We start from the raw sequence: 20348 nt of genomic DNA, 5'->3' as shown, positions 1-20348 counted from the left end.
ATTCTTTCAGTTTGGGCAATATTTTCTGGTATCTCCCTCAAGGCCAGTCAATATTTTATGATTATTTGCATATTGTCGACGGAACAAGAGCATAAATAAGCCCTATTGGAAATTAGACAAAATGACAATTAGACCAATAGGTGATTAATCGAAACGTTGTTTAGCCGAAATGATAACTGGACGAATCGGCTTGTGGACTAACTGGAAATTAGACGAAATGAGAGTAGACTAACTACCCATTAGACTTGGTGAAATGTATGCACCAATCGGGCAGTGAACGAAGCGGTAATTAGCCGAAATTTCGATAGACCAAGTGATAAATAAGTTATAAACAAGAGCATAAATAAGCCCTATTGGAAATTAGACAAGATGAAAATTAGACTGATAGGTGATTAATCGAAACGGTGTTTAGACGAAATGCTAATTGGACGAATCGGCTTGTGGACTAACTGGAAATTAGACGAAATGAGAGTAGACTAACTACCCATTAGACCTGGTGAAATATATGCACCAATTGGGCAGTGAACGAAGCTGTAATTAGCCGGAATTTCGATAGACCATGTGATAAATAGACTAAATGGAATTTAGATGAACTGACAATATACCAAAAACTATTAGACAAAATGAGGAAAAATCCAAAAAGACCAAATGAGTTTAGCCGTAGAGGTGTTAGACGAACCGGGAAGTAGAGATAGACCGAGTGCTAATAGACCCTTTTTGGTGTCGAGTGCATAGCTAAACATGCAATATATAAGGTTTTAAGATTTAGAACTAAACCCCTATAGATATAACCAAATCACCATTGCACTATATAATTTTGACAGCACGTTTGAACAGTCAAGCATACACAGAATAGAAATAAAATTTAGGTGTGACTCTCTTCCAATCATTAGAAGAGCAAGGCATTTCAGTATTTAATGTCTGATACGAACCTTTGTGTGAGATATATACTTTTCTTAAACATTTCCTATATTTTGCTGATTATGTAAGTGCTAATCAATCATATACTGCATGACGAAGAAAGTGTTCTCAATTAACTCTCCTTTGGGTTTCACGAATATTTATGTTCAATGCCTGTTAAAGCCATTGATATATTTCACAACATAAACTTGATTTGACATTATTATCCCCAAAGGAAATAAACAGAGTTAAAAACACAATAACATTAACTTCAGAAGAGAAAGTTTACATGATATAAAATTATAACATGCATTTTATCTGTACTGCTAGTTGATTATGAGACATGAAACAGTTAACAGTTATCCAGCTTGGTTTTAAAGAGGGATATTTACAGCTATTCTAAGAATTCAAAATCATACAAATTCCTAAAGATAAAACTTTAAAACTTTACCCCACCATCATTTACTTTTCTGTAGGTTTCCTTATACATATCTTGACCATCATAGGACATAATCTAGACTAATTGGAATACATTCTGTACATTTTAATTGTTATCGTAAATTCAAGTTTTCAATTATCTGTCGTTACTACTTATTGAACTGTAACTGAATGTTACAAATGTAATTCATGTTGAAAACTTAGTAGATGAAAGAGTGAATGAAAAGGTGGAAAAGGTTACCTTAAATCCCCAAAAGTACAGATAATTGTCAAATTTTAGTTCAGACCAGGTTTTCCAAAAAAAGAAAAATAGTCTTATGATAGAATTCAAGAATCTACAATGGATGAGTTTATTCTATTTAATTTGTCAAGTAACCTCAATTAAAGATACTCATAGATACATATTCCATATTCATATATTCAGTTTTATGAAAGATTGATTAAGTCTTATTTTTCCTCAATGACGCTTCATTAGGCAATGAAACTGTTTATGGTTACAGCAAACCACGATGTAATATCTCATAATAATTTTATACTATGTACCACAATGGTGCAAATTCTACTAGATTCAAAAGTTTACTTTCTTGGGGATCTTTCCTTGCAATGAATAAAGAACATGTCCTTCAGGGTTGACCTGAGAAGCGGCTGACTTACTGCGTAGGAGATCGGGTTCAGAAGGCTGTTACAGGATGCCAACCAGGTGAAAAAGAGCCTTCCAGGTCGGGGTAGCCCCTGTACGATAAGTAGGGGATCGATAGAGTAGATCACACCGATGATGCTCTGAGGTAACCAGGCAACAACGAAAGACAGCACGATGAACAAGAGGGTTCGTGTCGCTTTCCGCATTTCGGCAGCCGACTCGCGCTTTGATGGCAAAACAGGGAGTAAGACAAAGCATTTTGGAATTGATTTGTCAAATAACTTGATTTCAGCATTTAATAATCAAAAGCTTAGCTTGGAATTTTACTCTTGTTATGTGAAATTATTCATTTGTGTATACAATATAGTTCAATTACATTTTCAAAAGCATTACCTTGAATTCACTTTTCTTTTAATCATTATAGCATCCACGTCTAACTCAGAAATACCTGATTATGGCTTAAATGAGGTTTATGTCCATACGTTTTAAATGAATATGATAATATATATTTTGGTACAGCATTTATTCATGATTGAAATATATAACTCATTAATCGATGAAGATAAAAACTATTCAAAACATATTGTAGTTTCTGTATTTTGTCTGATCATGATTAAAATAATCAAAGTAAATGATAAAAATATGCCTCATTCAGGATGTTACTGAAGCATAAGAAGCATTAGTTTTGTTTTCTTATTATTTTGTAAAATCCAAGCATCTATTGTTGATTGTAAATTAATAATTCATGAACGCAACAAAGAATTCTGAAATCATTGAGTTGGCTTGCCTCTTTTCTTTAACTATTGCAAGATCTAAAAACATAATCTATATTTCTCATAAAATGTTAGCTAAAATTTAATTGGCTATCAACTTGGTAAGTCAATAAAAAGGGAAACTTGGCGCATGAACGAACACTTTTTTCTCTCTCTTCAAAGGCACAAAAGTGAAAAATTGCAAAAATGAACAAGTTGTCATTCATGCAAAAAGTTCCTCCATGTAACAAAACACAAATACAAATCTAGCACAAAAAAGACATGAACTCAGTTGCAAAAATATACCTATGATCTTTGTTATATCTTTTTAAGCCCAAAAGAACAATAAAGGCTAAATATTAATGGAGGAAAGTGAAGAATTATCTGTCAAATCCAAACTCAAATGAAATGAGAAAAGAAGCAATTTTAACAAAGAATGGTAGGATTTTTAATTGATTTCTCAAATCAAAAAACCCTGTTAATTATAATGGTTGAGTTTGTCTTATGAACTCTTAAATTACTAAATTACATAAATTAAACAAAGATATTCTGTTCATTCTGTCGTTCTTGTGCCCTTACTCCATATTTCGTTTCAAGTTGAGTTGACAGAAAGTTCTTATTTTCCCCATTCAGTTTCTAATTTTGATTTTGTTTGAGGTTATTTAAGAAGTAAGAGAAACGAAAACTTATTTCTGCTATTTCATTTATGTCTCTCACAGTGTTAAACTGGTATTTTGTTATCATTGTTATCTCGAAGGGTATTTGCAAATAATGGAAAATATGTCAATTTTTTCAATTTTTACTTTTGTGCCTTGGAGGCCAGAAACATATGTGTTTACTCATGTGTAAATTCTCCCTTTATATTGACCTACTAGGTTGATAGTCAATTGAATTATGATTATTATGGTATACAATGCATTGATTTTCATCAAAATCTATGAAAATTATGAACTCGAAAAGTGTTTACTTTTTTGCTCAGTATATATATTTGTATCATATATTGATATAATAAATACATAACATCAAAAATAAAACTTTAACCAATTTCATGGTGTAATCACCAACAGTTTATTTCAGCACACAAAGTGATTTGCTCTTTCTCAAGTGCTCTTAAGAAAACTTGAACAAAAACACTTGAGAAAGAGCGAATCGCTCGAAAATTTGTGTGCCAGAATAAACTGTTGGGGATTGTAGCATGAACTTGTTTTTAGTTGTATTATCAACATATATATATACATATATATATATATAATATATATATATGATATATATATATATATATATATATATATATATATATATATTATATATATATATATATATATATATATATATACGTCAGAGCAGTAAAAGGCCTGAGCCAGTTTCACAAAGATTGATCGTAAGAGTGATCTTAGAATTGATGCGACACAAAAATAAAACGTTGCGCTCAATCTGCTATCAAATCTGTGTTTTAAATCAAGCCTATATATGTACCTTTATGAAACAGACTTACGATCAGTATTTGTTTTAAGCTAGATTCGCGGAGTGATGCTCAATAAATCGAAATCAGTTGTGATTATTTATGAAATGGGCCCTATTTATCTAACAATGGCGATTGTAACTGTTGTGAAAAAAGGCTAATTTCTTACAACTGGTTTCTTGTTGGTTTTTGGACTTGCTTGCTTGGTGCTCTTCCGTGGCATATCTCGTGCAAATTGTTTTTCTCCGACCGACTCAACGTCCATGTCGATGGCTGCAACATTCAGAGAAGAAATCGTGGTGTCCTTTGGAACATTTGTGACCGCTGTACTGAGATTATCGTCAACATCGAATTTTCTTTCGACAAGTTTCCCACCTCGTGTTTTTCTGATCTTTAGATATATACGAAGGTAGAGAATTGAGATTAAAAAGAAGGGCAGGTAAAAGACAACAACGACATTGACTACGGAGACTCCTGGTATTCTGGCATATTTATTAACGCAGTGACGTCCGTTATCAAAATTGTCGATGAACTCCCAGGCAGTGATGAACATCATCCAGAAAGCAAAAGCAACAAGCCAGGCCAGAGAGTTAAGAAGCAAAGCCTTACGTTTGCTGCGAGTCATGAAATGGTTGATGGGATCGTAAGTCGCACGATGTCGGTCTGCGCAGATGATCACGACGACGAAATTAGAAGCACTGAGGAGGGACCGACTTATCCCATTCATAATCTTACAAAGGTCCTGGTTTAGGGGATAGTAACCGACGTGGGTATGGAGTACACTGATGATCAGGCGCAAGCCAGACAGGAGATCAATGATGGATAGGTTGATGATGAAGTAGTTGTTGTAAGTGCGAAGTTTTTTGTTCACGCAAAAAGCTGCAAGAGTGAGGAAATTTGCGACAATGATGCAAGATGTAAACAGGGAGGGCCAGAGGAGACCGAAAATGCTGGAAGAATTCGACCCTCCAGATTTAGTGTGTACTTCATTCCCGGTTGAATTGTTGAGAACAGTTTCAACCCAAAGAGTAGGGTATGTCTGCACTGATATCGTGGTCATATTTATCCTTGCTTATTACGTTGAGAGAAATGGTCTGTCTCCGATCTGGGAATATTCACTTCACTATGTTGGTGAAATACAGAGTAAATCATATATATATCATATCAGTTTTCCAAACAAAGGGGCAAACGCTTCAACTTTGTACGATTATTTGTCACCTGACACCCCAAAGCACCATTATCTCCTGAACGTAGATTCGTGTAAGAAAATAGAGATGCGAGAAATTCACTTCCTAACACTGAAGTGTAAATTTTGCTAGAGAAAATAGAATATCAATTGAATTAGGCACGTGGAGCAAGGCTGTGGTGACAAATTGATCAAAGATTATAAAAAGTGATATATTGTACATCAGCTGCAGTGTTTCTTTGCACGATCTGTAAGTGACACAAAGTCACTACGCAAGAATATAAAAACAAAATTATAAGAAGCCCGCATTTGATTGGCTGGTGGATTGACACAATCACGTGATAGAAAAATCATCGTGACGCGTTTCAATGGCGCCTGCACATCGCCGTCTATACGTAGGGTTTCCAGGGAGGTAGCCTCACCTCCCTGGGTTTTCTAACCTCTTTTATGCCAAGACTCAAGACTTATATCATCATTTTATTATACTCATATCATCGTTTTATTATACTTATATCAGCCGTTTTTAACTCGCCTGATTGCAAAGGGAACTCCGAGTTATCTCTTCCTGTTTTTTTATTTGTTTTCATGACAAATGATGCACTGTCAATTTTCAGAAGATGATCTCCATACTATCTGCTAGTCATATGTCCAAAGGGTCAGATATTGACTGGCATATCTACCTGTATGATGGAAGGCATCATTCACTGGAATAGTTTCTTTAAAAGAGCCACAATGAGCATGAGTTTACCTTGATACATCTACTCTCCAAACCATCATATAAAAAAAAAAAACAATCGCAATTCTTTTTCTTTGGGGGGGGGGGGGGGGGCTCGGAATAAAAAAAAAGATACTTGACACTTTTTCTTTCATTAGTTTCTGTTTATTTTGACTGACAAGTTGGGAATCTAAGTTTAAACCAGAGTGCCTGACATCCATTCAGTCAAGCACTGAGGAGTCGCCGGCGTTCATGTCCTATACCACAGTGTATACTCATAAAGAAATGTTCAGCGAAAGAAAGAGGGTACTGCCTCTTTTGAACAGGTGTACAAAGGAATAGATATCACAGCAGGTACGAACGAAGGCCCAACTCTTTCACACACTTTGCTCTGCAGACATTGTCAGAAATGACAATAAGTAGACTGAGTATCTCTATCACCACTTTGAATATACTGCATCTGAATTAAAAAAAAAGATACCCTCCGGAATTTTTTGTCGAGGATTTTTGTCATTCGAAAAGCACAAGTAGTAAGACAGATCGAAAAAGCGCCATTGCTTGGATTCCTGCAAATGTTGACCTTATGAACAATTTTTAGCTACAACGCCATTTTTCCAGGGGTAAGATACTGTCGATAAGAATAGAGAATGTATACGTGTGTGTGTGCGTGTGCGAGTGGTGTGTGTGCGTTTTATCTACGTTGTCATAAGAGGCATAGAAAGGGGAATGTGGGGAAAAGAAAGAAACGACAGAAAAGGGAGATCGGATCGTACTTTGGCTGAGTGCGTTTGTGTGTGTGTGTGTGTGTGTGTGTGTGTGTGTGTGTGTGTGTGTGTGTGAGTGTGTGTGTGTGTGTGTGTGTGTGAGCAGGGCGCGCGCAGTGTGGGTGTGGGTGTGTGATACCGCAAATACAGCCAATTGAATGTTTAGAAAGCGATCGAGAATGAACGAAGAATACATTCATTTATTTTATTCATATTTTTTGCTTAATTTCGTTTTATGTTCATAGCATAAACGTGACACGACCCTTAATTTCGAAGTGGGATACTTTTCTGCGAAAGAGATATGTCTTTTTATATCAAGTAGCAATGTAGTTGGTTGATAGTTGCTTACAGGTGATGTTACATCGCATGTCATGAAAATAAGAAAATGCAATAAAAGATCAATGAAGGAACGAATGTGTGGAATGTCTGACGGAAACCAATGGTAACACTTTAATGCAGTATTTATGTAACAACTAAACAATGATATATGTAGAAAAACATACAACGAATAATTCGATTTTTTATGATACGAAGCAGTCGCGATGCAACATAAAGTAATACACGTCAGTCGATGGTTCTGAAGAAAGACTGATTAGAGACAATTATGCGGAATTTGTATCAAAGTTGTATCCTCTTTATTTCATATAGCCAGCTATCAAATTTCCAAATGGAGATTTTAAAAGTAAGAAAAGTATTTACGTTATTACGTTTTCATGATGTTCACTCCCGATGAACAAAGCGTTTTGAAATGCCAATACCAAACACAAGCAACAATGATTCCTGGCGCAAGTACAAAGAAAGAAGAAAAATGTATAAAAAGAAAGAATCAACGAGCCACTCATAGCCCACAAAATGAAGTGACAAGCGAACAAAAATACACATGCTTCCCTTGCCAAGATTCCCGGCGTCGCCATTAAATTCCACTAATGAAAGCCAATGTAACTGCTTTCTCCATACTTTGTTTAATTCATAGTTTGCATTTGTTTTGCATACATTTTCTATACCAGTGAGTCCTTTTTATGCACACAGCCAGACATGGTCTGAAGAAAAGAACCGGCGTTGAAACTAAAGCTGCTTCTGTTTCATTCATTATTTCTCTTTTCACAGTATTTTGCACATATATATGTGCATATAATGAGTGTGCGTGTGTGTTTGTGTGTGTGTGTGTGTGTGTGTGTGTTACACCCATCCCTCGATTAAAAGGAGGGGTGGTGTTAATCACTCAATCTCACAACCTGAAGAAACGAAAAAAAAAAAACGTCTGTCCAGTTAAGTTGATGTTGGATAAGCGTGTGATCTTTATCTATTTTCATCTTACAACATGTCTGATACAACGTCGTCGGTAAGTCATGTAAGTTTCTATACACTATATAGTCTGTAACAGTATGTTGCATACATTGGCAAACACACTTACTGAATTTAACAAAGCATAACAGCAAAACCTTTTACTTGCAATCCCTTTGTGTTTAACTAATCATATAATTAAAAACAATTATGAAACTACTCTCTTTCATTCCCCGTTATATCAATTATATTGCTGTTGTTTTTTTTACTATGCATTGAACCCGTTAAATGTACGTGATCATAATTCTAAGTAGGTAAGGTAAATTTTATGAATACACGATTTATTCCAACGGTTCTTGAACTGTCGATATGATGAAATTAGCGAAGTAATGATGCCACAAGTTGCAAAGGAGTTTGTACACTAATTCTTGAAATTTCCCCCTTTTCAGACGAAATCATACCATAACATCAAATTTCAACATATCTAATTGAACTTAATTTTAAGTTATTCAGCCATGAATACCGGTTTACACTTTAACCAAAAAAAAAAAAAAATAATCGTTAGTTTTTGCTATATTATCATTAAGGAACTGGGAAATTATGACATCATTACCTCACTCATATTGTTATTCATATCAACTTTCCCTGAAATTTTGTGCAATAATGGACGAAACTGCATAGTGTTAGCGTAGGTAAAGAAGGTGAACCACTCACTGAATCCTAAAATGCTAAATCCTTTACCAGAAATTACTTTATTAATGGTGACGTCATAATGTTGTCCCCCGATTTGGTCAAAGGCTAACCAACGTCTTTAGCATTTAAGGTGCCTGCAGGAGGTTACACAATGGCATCAACACCCAGACTAAACGAAGGTGTAAAACTTTGTTAAGAAATTTACCTTTAGGGCACACAAAGGAAACAATGGCTATACGAATATTGCATCACCAAGTTGCTACTGGATCCTGAGAAACTGTACTGGCGTTCATGCGATGCCCTCAAGAATGACCCAATATCTTTACGATCAGATCTAAAGTTGAACACTTCCTCTATCGTGTCCATCTTTGCTCCATTTCGTGACAGTTTGACGCCTTCGTAAAGCGGGGTTCCCACCATCGTACGATCTATTACGAATGCCAGGATTGGACATTCGTAACTGATCGTGGAAGTTTAGTTGAACTCGTCTAAAATTTCACGTTTGGATACGAGATTATGCGAGTCAATACGTGTTGCTTCGCTTGGATGCGATGTGGTCACGATTGGTCTATTTCAAGCGATACGATCTGTCACGATCTGGTCTCGCGTTCAAATACGATCCGATAGGATTGTCCCGATTTAGTCCATGATTGGTTCCGATCTATCACTATCAATACGATGCAGCTACGTTCTGATACGTTCCAAAACGAATACCGCGAACCAATGCGGGCTGTTAAGATAAGACACGATATCTATCAAAAGCGATCTCCCTTTAAGGTGCGATTGGACCCGAATGGGAATGTCATAGTCCGGCTTAAGATGGCTTTCATTGTCTCCTCAGCTTCTGCACAGTGATTAGGCCTACTATTCACAACCATTGATAATGGCAAGGATTGACAGGTTGAGAATGATGAGAACGTGACCTTTGCAGTATTGCGAATGACGATTACGTTACCATCAGATTAGAAAGCATCACCTAGGCCAGCCACAACCTAAGGCCGTGTTTATGCTTCCCCTTTTCGGGCCAGAATCAGCGTTTTGATACACGTTTAGTTCAAAACGTGGTTGCGTCCATGCTCATTTTGATACAAACACCGTTTCAAAACGTCGTTTCAAAACGCACAAAATAGTGCGTTTACGATCGGCGTTTCTGACTAATCACGTTTGACGTGAAGCATAACCGCAACTCACATCACAAACGCGTTTGAATTACGTCATCTCCATCGCCTTTCCGGTCCACTTGAAATTCGCTCGCCAGGCCAGCCGACCTTGTACTGTGCTGCAAGTGCTGATTCCTCGAGCTCCTGTTGGTACATTATTGTACATGATGACAGACATAATAGAGCTCACTATTATATCATACATTCCGATTTTGTCAACAATTTGTAGATGAAAAAAATACTCGTATTTCTTATCATTGTCTACAGTTCATGTACATGTGTATTAGTAAAGCAATCGAAAATTTGTTAGACATGCTACGGAACATGAACAATACACACACTCAGGCCAGAACTTCCAAAAAAAAAAGAAAAAAAAAAAGCGCGCCCCAATTTGACCTGCCTCTGCTGAGGTCAGCAAAGCAACCGCATAAGTTACGCTCTTTCCAAGACTCGAAGAAAGTGAGCATAAACAGTGCTCCCGTGAATGGCGTTTTGAATCAGCGTTTTGAATCAGCGTTTCAAAACGCTGATTCTGCCTCCGCAAATTGAGCGAAACACACCCTCATCAGACAGTCCCTCCTTTACATTTAACCTAAAGAAATTGATAGATTTTTGAATCGACGTGCTCACCCCCCCCCCAAAAAAAAAAAACCAAGGCAAGTGCCAAATTGTATCTCGCCCATTCGCGTACAACAAATTAATATTTTTCTAACTCCCAGAAGTTCATTGACCCGCCTATGACCTTTGACCTTGTGGTGACCTTCAACTCCACAAGGGACATTTACCATCCAAGTTTGGTCACAAACGGACATAAAGGGATCAAAAGTTATGAGCCACAATCGAAACGCGTCCCAAAAGTTAACATTGGGCCCTAAAAGTTTGTTGATCCCTGTCTGTGACCTTTGACCTTGTGATGACCTGCACCTCCCCAAGGGACATCTACCATCCAAGTTTGGTCACAAACGGACAAAGGGATCAAAAGTTATGAGCCATAATCAAAATGCACCATAAAAACTTAACATTGGGCCCTAAAAGTTCGTTGACCCCTGTCTGTGACCTTTGACCTTGTGATGACCTTTAATTCCCCAAGGGACATCTACCGTCCAAGTTTGGTCACAAACGGACATAGGGATCAAAAGTTATAAGCCACAATCAAAACGCATCCTAAAAACATAACATTGGGCCCTAAAAGTTTGTTGACCCCTGTCTGTGACCTTTGACCTTGTGATGACCTTCACCTGCCCAAGGGACATCTACCATCCAAGTTTGGTCACAAACGCACAAAGGGATCAAAAGTTATGAGCCATAATCAAAACTCGCCATAAAAACTTAATATTGGGCCCTAAAAGTTTGTTGACCCCTGTCTGCGACCTATGGCCTTGTGGTAACCTTCAACTTCCCAAGGAACATCTACCATGTAAGTTTGGTCACAAACAAACAGATACATCAAAAGTTACGAGCCATAAACGAAACGCGCCCTCAAAACTTAACATTGGGCCCTAAAGTTCATTGACCTCTGCCTGTAACCTTTGACCTTTAGGTGCCCTTCATGTTTAATAAAATGTGTAACTTTGCATAACCACTCTTCCCCCCAAGTTTGATTGAAATTGAAATCCTCAGTAGAGAATTATTCAAGTTTTTGTAGCGTTACGGACAGACGACGGACGGACGGACGACGGACGGACGACGACGGACGGACAGACGCCGCAGGCGATCCCTTAGTCTCCCCACACTTCCGGTGGGCTCGACAAAAACACACAAAAACGAATACACAAGATCAGATCATTGCCCCATCTTCTCCAGAAAAAACAAAACAAAACATCAAGACAAAAGGTTTAATATTTTCACCTTTCTAAGAAATACATGAAGAAAACATGATGAAATTGAAGCAAAAACGATGGGATATTTTTGAATGCTAACATAATATGAGTTATGTACGCTCAATATAACAAAGTTGGTATGTATCATATGCATTTTTATTTCAAAATGTCGTTATCTTATGGGGCATTGAAAGTTTGCTTGATTGGCTTGGTTTATTGTTAAAGGTAACTACCCTAACCCTAACCCAAGCAAAATTATTTCGCAGGTATTGCTACACTTATTGACTAACTTCTATGTGAAAAATAATGAAGGTGATCTTCATAGTCATGCACGAGTGACCTTACATCCACGACAATGGTCACTTTTCAAAAGTCACAAAAGTTACTTTGTGGGGTATGTGAAACATTCTGCTTCTGGTAGATGTTTCAGTGGTGTTGCTATTTTATATTTCATTGTGCCACCCTTCCCTAATTCAACCTCGCCGAATACAAAATATATACGATTTGCGAGTGAAATAAGGCGAATATGCAAATAAGTAGAAGGAAAGTGAAAAAGTTGATCCCGATCAACACGATTAATAAGCACGAATAGATAAGATTTCCTGCGTTTTGATACTACCCAAGACAATCTGATGCGATGATCATGATAAAAAATTAATTGTGTTAATCGTCGAAAATTTTTGAACCGTCCAAAAATTTTCTACGATTAACGCGATTGCTACGATTGACCTTAAGATCTGGTACAATCTAATACAATCTGATAAGATCTTAACGTCAGTCGTGGCAATCGCATTAATCGTAGAAAAATTTTGATCTTAACGACGGTTCGTAGAAAAATTTTCTACGATTAACACGATTAATTGTTGATCGTGATCATCGCATCAGGTTGTCTTGGATCGTATCAAAACGCAGCAAATCTCATCTAATCGCACTTCTTAATCGTGTTGATCGGGATCGACTTTTTCACTTCCCTCCTTCATAAATATATATATATATATATATATATATATATATATATATATATATTTCTTCTTCTTTTTTTAAATTTGCCCTTATTTTGCTCCAAGATCGTACACATTTTGTATTCCGCGAGTATTAGATATTTTCATACATATCATTATTATTACTATACATTGTTTTACCATACACAGACGCACAAAAACTGAGTTCCCCGTAGTCAATTTGGGGTAAGTTTTTAACGAAAAAAAAAATAGAAAAACTAAAATGACTGTGGTATGTTTGCACATACTGACTTAGGTCAGTATAGAAATGAGAATGAGTTCCTGAATCGTGCATGAGTGAGCACACATCAAAGGCAAATTTGATTACTTTTTAGAACTATCGAAATTATTTTGCTTCAAACTTATTTTGTGTTAAAGAGTGACATTAGGGGAGTTACTTTTCTGTTGTGTGTATATCGGTTTTGTTAAACACTGTTAAAAAAAAAAAACTATTTATCAAGCTTTACCCACCAAACTTTTTTTTTCCCCATGAGATAACGACATTTTGAAATAGAAAGGCATATATACGTATTATGCGAATATGACATCAAACACATAAGCAATACTATAAGTTCGGTCAACTTTCTTATACTGAGCCTATAACACATAATAATGTCATCATCGTAATGATCGTGTTAGATCGAAACAAATCGTAGACTCAATCGGGACAATCCTATCGGGTCATATTTGAATCGGAGACCACATCGTGACAGATCGTATTGCTTGAAATAGACCAATCGTGACCATATCGCATCCCAGCGAACCAACACGTATTGACTCGCATAACCTCGTATCCAAACGTGAAATTTCAGACGAGTTCAACAAATTTTCCACGATCAGTTACGAATGTCCAATCGTGGCGTTCGCAATGGATCGCACGATAGTGGGAACCCCGCTTTAACGAACACAAGTTAGAGTGGTTTTCTATAGTGTTTCGGTAATGCGTACTCAGTGAAAGGAATAGAATACAAATGAATAGAATACAAAAATGCAAGCTTGCTTTCTCTCACGCGTTGCCTAAAATTCAGTTAACGAAGAATTCAACCGATCAACTTGCGTATACACTAGATTAGGAAAAAAAGGTTTAAAAAAGGGAAATTTAAGCTTACATTCCGAATGGACAAAATCCCGAAATTCTAGGCCAGGTCAGGTATACAGAGTATACGTTTTGTATTTCTGAAATAATCTTCAACATATGAGGTTTATTTTAAATTAGAAATAAATTCAAGCGCAGAATGAGAATGCACATCCCATGGATCTAATAGTGTATGATGAGCTGGTTCAAAAATTGAAAACCGACTGAAAGAGTACAGATCTTAGCTGTCCCTTTTTCCTCACACTGTCATCTTTATTCCACTGTTCAAATTATGGAAAGTAATAAACGTGAAAACCTTTTATTTCAAATTTTACATGGGAGAAATCTTGCTAGATCAATAACCTGAAGCGAAGATAAATCAAAGCCCTTCCAAGTGCAAAAAAAAAAAACACCCCAATCTGCTTTACACGAATACACAGAAAACGTGGCACAAGCACCACTTACCAAATAATTTTAGGCTTCCGGACATTGACTCGTTGAGTATGAGACTCATTCAAAGAAAAGTAAGAAATTATACATTAAAAAGCTGTAACAGCCCGAAAGTAAATTGGGCAGGATCGAATTACTATTTCTTTTTCATGTCGGAAATACAGTGTAAGTACAAAGACAGTGCGTGTAACCACTAAATACATTGCTTTAACATTAAAAAGAAGAATGATTGACAGAATGATTCAATGAATACTCATTTTGTTGATGAGTGGGATATGGTTATGTTTATAAAAATTCAATATGTCTAAAATTGCCAAATGTTAAAATTGTTTTCCTTTATTCCTAGCTTTGCTATTGACAGGATACAAAGAAAACTTAATCTGTTTAAATAAAATCAATTAAGATTTTTTTTCCACCATGCAAAGCACATAACTTTCAATAATCTTTGCGGTTTACCCTAGAGGACAATTTTTCAAATTCAAACTTTCACTTTCTTTAGCGAAGATCTATTCTTGCAATCAATGAACAGTAAGTCCTTCAGCGTTGACCTGAGAAGCGGCTGGCTCACCGCGTAAGAGATCGGGTTCAGAAGGCTGTTTCCTGTCGCCAACCAGGTGAAGAAAAGCATCAAAGGCCTGGGTAGACCCCGCACAATAAGTAGAGGATTGATGGAATAGATCAAACCAATGATGCTCTGAGGTAACCAGGCAACAACGAAAGACAGCACGATGAACAAGAGGGTTCGTGTTGCTTTCCGCATTTCGGCAGCCGACTCGCGCTTACCCTGCATATAGAGAATAAGATAAATACATTTTGAAAGTAATTTTCTAAACTAATTTCCTTGAATTAAGTAAATTCATTTTTTTTCAGCTATAAAGTAGATTGTAGTTTTATTGAAAATTCGAATTGATATTTTTCGTTAATTCGTTTTTTACATTAAGAAATTTTTACATTCGAACAATTTTTCGTGTCTTATCAGTCGTGACCCATTAATATGTGTAATTCAGAACAGAGTTATATATTATCTTTAGACCTATATGTCTGTACAAACAAATACAAACGATGCATTTTCTGTTGCACTTTATCAAGATTGGAATATATTACATTATTGTAAAGAAGAAATATTGAAAAATGTAGACAAAATATAAAAAAAAATGATTGTATCGTTTTTATTTTTTTTTTTTTGGTTGGAATAGGAAAACAAAATTTTGGTATATTTGGGATTCGTTAAGGACAAACATTCTTTTAAATCCTTAATAGTTTTCGACAGCTTAGAGTTTTCATAAACGATGCTGAAATATTTTCATTGTTTTAACGTGGGCTTGTCGTAACCGAGAAACGAAAGATAACAATTACGAATCGAAATCAAGCAAGTAGATATTCCTTTAAAAAAGGATAAAGCTGATTTCTTACATTCGATTTCTTGTCGGGATTTGAACCGGCTTTCTTGGTGCTCCTTGGCACATCTTGTCCAAATTGATTTGATCCGGCCGACTCAACGTCCATGTTGATGGCTGAATCATTCTGAGACGACGTTGTTGCGTCCTTCGGAAAATCTGGAACCACTATACTGAGGTTATTCTTCACATCGAATTTCTTTTCGACAAGTTTCCCACCCCGTGTCTGTCTGATTTTTATAAATATGCGAAAGTAGAGGATGGAGATTAAAAAGAAGGGCAAGTAGAAAGTAACAACGACACCGAGTAAGGAGACTACTGGTATTGCGAAATACTTGCTAAGGCAGTGACGTCCGTTGTCAAAGTTGTCGATGAACTCCCAGGCTGTGATGAACATCATCCAGAAAGCAAAAGCACCAAGCCACGCCAGGGAGTTAAGAAACAAAGCCTTACGTTTGCTGCGTGTCATGAAATGGTTGAGTGGGTCGTAAGTTGCACGATGTCGGTCAGCGCAGATGATCACGACGACGAAATTAGAAGCGCTGAGGAGTGACTGACTTATCCCACTTTCAAGCTTACAAAGCTCCTGGTTAAGGGGATAGTAGCCAATGTGGGTATGTATAACGCTAATGATCAGGACCAAACCAGATAGGAGATCGAGAATGGATAGGTTGATAATGAAATAGTTGTTGTAAGTGCGAAGCTTTTTGTTCACGCAAAAGGCGGCAAGATTAAGACAGTTTGCGACAATGATGCAAGCCGTAAACAGGGAGGTCCAGAGGAGACCGAAAATACCGGAAGAGTTTGACCCTCCAGATTTTGTGTAAACTTCACTCCCGGTTGAATTGTCGAGAGCAGTTTCAACCCAAAGTGTAGGGTACGTCTGCACTGATGCCATGGTCAGCTTACCTCGATTATACTTGATATTACGTTGAGAGGGATTTTTCTGTCTCCGATCTAGGAAGGCTTCACTTCAGCAGAGTGTCAGAAAATCACAAGAGTCAATTATATAAATGCCTCAACTTTACATGCTTAGCATTTCACTTGACCTCGCAAGGTATCATGGTATTCTGAAAGTCCAGACCTACTAAAGCTGTTCCGAGAGATCCGGGAAATTCAATTTCTTGACAATAAACTGTAAAACTTACTAGAGTGAATGGAATGTCAATTAAATACACGTGGTGCCAGGCTGAGATGACAAAATCCTCAGAATTGAGAAAAGTGGCATACATCCCCTGCAATTAATCCCTCTTAGGCAGGTATGACCTTACTTACATAGAGTTGGAATCTAAAACGCTGGAATCTAAAGAGTAAAGTTTAAAAAGCTCGCTCACTGTTGACTAGAAAATTGGCATTATCAAGTGACTGAATATCACTGCGACGTGTTTCAAAGCCGCCAACATTTTCGTCTATACAAGCTTACAACCTCCTTTATACAAAGACCTGAACGTTATTGAACAGACATTTGGAAAATAAACTGCTGACTTACGGAACTCCGAGACATCTCCTCTTGTGTTATTTTGTTTTATTCTTCTTGACAAATAATGCACTTCCAAAAGGATTACACTGTTTAAAGTGCTTATCAGGAACCTCGCTGTGGGTTTAATAGGATTATAGACAACATTAGGCAATGAATGCATGTTGGCATGTCATAAGACAGTTTCATTTAGGAATAAGTTGCTTGTAACAAAAGAGCCACAATGATCTTGGCTGTACCATGCTGCCTTTTAAGAGAATGAAAATGAAAATAATCATGATTTTGTTTCGTTCAAAAAAAAGTAATCGTAGCACTTTTCGCAGCATACTGTTTTTGTTTTGTTTGACTTGGGAGTCTGAGTTTAAACGAAAAGTGCAATGAACAAAAAAAAAATGGAATTGCCTTTAATGAACAGGTACACAATGGAACGACGGAACAGAGATCACACTCGTTCACACACTTACGTCTGTCGTTTCTTTTGTGAGAAATGACGAGTATATGACTCAAGAAACTGTCACCTCTCTGAATATTCTGCGTCTGCATCGAAAACCCCAGCATGAATTACTGACCTAGGTTTTTTATTTTCTGTAAGAATAGAATTATATCAAGAGAGAAAAGGAAGCCACCGTTGCCATGCTCCTTCCTGCAGATGCTGACGTCATCAACGGTTTCTTACAAAGACATTTCTTTTCCAAGAGTAAGATACTGTCAAGTAAAATAGAGGATCGTGTGATCTGTGTGGCGGTATTACAGATCTATAAACTCAAGAAAGGAGAAAAAGGAGGGGAGGGGGACCATACTTGTCATCTTTTCTGAGTGTTTTTTAATGAAAGGCTTTCCAGTTCTATCCTTTGCTCTTTTTTAGTTTGTGACCTCACAAGGCACAAATGAATTAAAAAAAAAGTCTGCTATGTGGAATTCTCAAAACCATGAGAGCAAGTAGCACGGCTTGCTTGTTCTTGCAGTTTTAAGATTTATTTTGATTCTGTGCGAGTTTCTCTCTCCCTTTCTTTCTGAATGCAAAAGCATTGCGGATGAAAATTGCTGTGCAAATTGCGATACTGCAAGTTCCGAAGCCGACGGGAAAGCGAGAATGTATATAAAAAGTAATTTCATTTTTTTTTCTTGCTTATGTATGTGGTATAGACCGTTTCAATGTGGATTATATAGGCCTACTCCTTTTTAAAGGCATGTAAGAGAAACTTTCAATTTAAAATCAGTCAACAAAATATTTGATTAACAGACTGCACTTCATTAATATAGATTGTCGACTGGCATGAAAGCGAAATATATAAAACAATAAAGGATCAATGAAGGGGCACATTAAAGGAACTGTTGAATGATGAATCATCTACTTTATTAACAAAGAAATAACTAGTTAGACAGTAAAAATAAGTGCGTCCTATTCATGATGATACGAAAAGTCGAAATGGACAGATATTAACACGCTTTATGTAGTTAATCCAAATCAGATAAAGCAGTCATGTTTGAGAAAATGGATAGACCTATTACAGAGCATTAATTTGGAAATGATGCAAAGTTACAGCCTGTTTAGCATAACTTGTTATTAAATTTGCAAGTGTCCTGATTATGTGAGCAGTAAGACAAGTGAAAGGGTAAGGCATTTTTAAATAAATTTTACCGTTCCTACATGATGTTCGAAGTGCTTTTAAACTCCTACAGCAAACACACTCCCTTATGGTTCTTGAATTGTTAAAGAGAATAACCAAAGAGACAGTTTGATTTTGATTTGATTTGATTTCTTTAAAAAAAGGTTGAAAGCCTGCTATCAGCGAGGCCGTGCATAAGGAATAAAAGAACTGAATCATGGATAAACAATATAAGACGAAAATGAAAGAGGGTGCACATGAAACAAACGATCCAAATAGGGATTTTTTTTTCTTCGTTATTTACGAAATTACCGAATAACGAATCTTACTTCATTTTCGGATTAACAAACCTTCAGAATAACGACTCTTGCTCCATTTCCGGATCAATGAATATTCGGAATAGCGAAACTTTAGAATAATGAACTGTAAGCCCTTAAAATAAGACGTCGTCTGTGAGTTTTCATTTACTCCGCATATGGCTTGTAGCAGTGTGTTGCGTATATCGGCAAACACACTTTCTGAATTTGACAAAGAGTAACAGCAAACCTTTTCTCTTTTTTTTTGCAATCGATTTATGTTGAACTAGTCATATAATAACAAGATGATTACGAAACTATTTTCTTTCATTCCTCCCTACATCAATTGTATTGCCGTTGTTGAATTTTAAGAAATCAATGCAGTTGCTATAATATCCTATCAACACTTGTGATCCATTTCTTAGCACTGTAATTAACGCGTTCACACTGGTGCATCACGTACAGATTACTAGTCTTGCAACTTTCTAAGACGAAAACATTTTGAAACTTTATGTTCCTTCAAATTTCCATATACATCTTATAATGTTACACAATAACACGATTGCACATCTTATCCACCTCCTGTAGATACACTATAAAAATTATACGAGAAAAATTATGAATGTGAAATAATCAGTATGAATGCTCATTGCCTTGCCAGTGTTACACCTTGAACATAATTTTTTGCTAAACCATCAAGTACATTCAGACCGTCAACAATACGCTTCTGTGACGTCTATATCATCGTATATATGTTCATTCTGTTCAACCAGCTAATCTTTATAGTATGAATACAGTATGAATAATTCAAGTAGCAAACTATAAATACGAGGGTCATGGGCAGCATTGTAATTTTGTACAATCTTCTTTTTCCATAATAATTATTCACACAATGCACTTCATTCTGCCTGGTGTCGTTTAATCTGAAACTTTACCAGTTTACACCAGGCAATGATAGGCAAATTAAAAACCTCGCATTAACGCACTCAATATAGGTCGTACCAATGTCAAACCCTTACAACCCTCCATGCAAACATATATGTTGATATTGATAAACATGTTGCTTCTTCTTACCTGAAAGAAGAGAAGACCAAAAGCCCGCCCAGTTGACTTGACGTGGGATGAACATGTGATTATCTGTCACTTTCTCGGAAAGTGTTCCACAATGGCTTCTTCTATTTTTTTTTTGAGGGGGGGGGGGGGCGTGTTTAGCTTCCAAAAATGAATG

At 36.6% G+C, this 20348-nt stretch overlaps 2 protein-coding genes across 2 annotated transcripts; both read right to left on the bottom strand.

Annotated features, from left to right (window-relative positions):
• Window positions 1-1914: 1914 nt before the first annotated feature.
• Window positions 1915-5252, bottom strand: LOC139708007 (muscarinic acetylcholine receptor M2-like). Its single transcript, XM_071620001.1, has 2 exons — window positions 4362-5252; window positions 1915-2202 (listed from the first exon to the last, which is right to left on the bottom strand). The coding sequence occupies exons 1-2, from the start codon at window positions 5250-5252 to the stop codon at window positions 1915-1917; spliced, it is 1179 nt and encodes a 392-aa protein (XP_071476102.1).
• A 9566-nt stretch (window positions 5253-14818) lies between these two features.
• On the bottom strand, window positions 14819-16635 carry LOC139707996 (muscarinic acetylcholine receptor M2-like). The gene is made up of 2 exons (XM_071619992.1): window positions 15754-16635; window positions 14819-15124 (listed from the first exon to the last, which is right to left on the bottom strand). Exons 1-2 carry the CDS (start codon window positions 16633-16635, stop codon window positions 14819-14821), a joined length of 1188 nt encoding a protein of 395 aa, XP_071476093.1.
• Between the last annotated feature and the right edge of the window lie 3713 nt (window positions 16636-20348).

Source organism: Diadema antillarum, unplaced genomic scaffold, assembly GCF_040938485.1.
Source record: "Diadema antillarum isolate AM-2024a unplaced genomic scaffold, OU_Dant_1.0 scf00000036, whole genome shotgun sequence".
In the NCBI taxonomy this organism is placed as follows: Eukaryota; Metazoa; Echinodermata; class Echinoidea; order Diadematoida; family Diadematidae; genus Diadema; species Diadema antillarum.
This window is presented reverse-complemented; position numbering and strand designations above follow the sequence as displayed.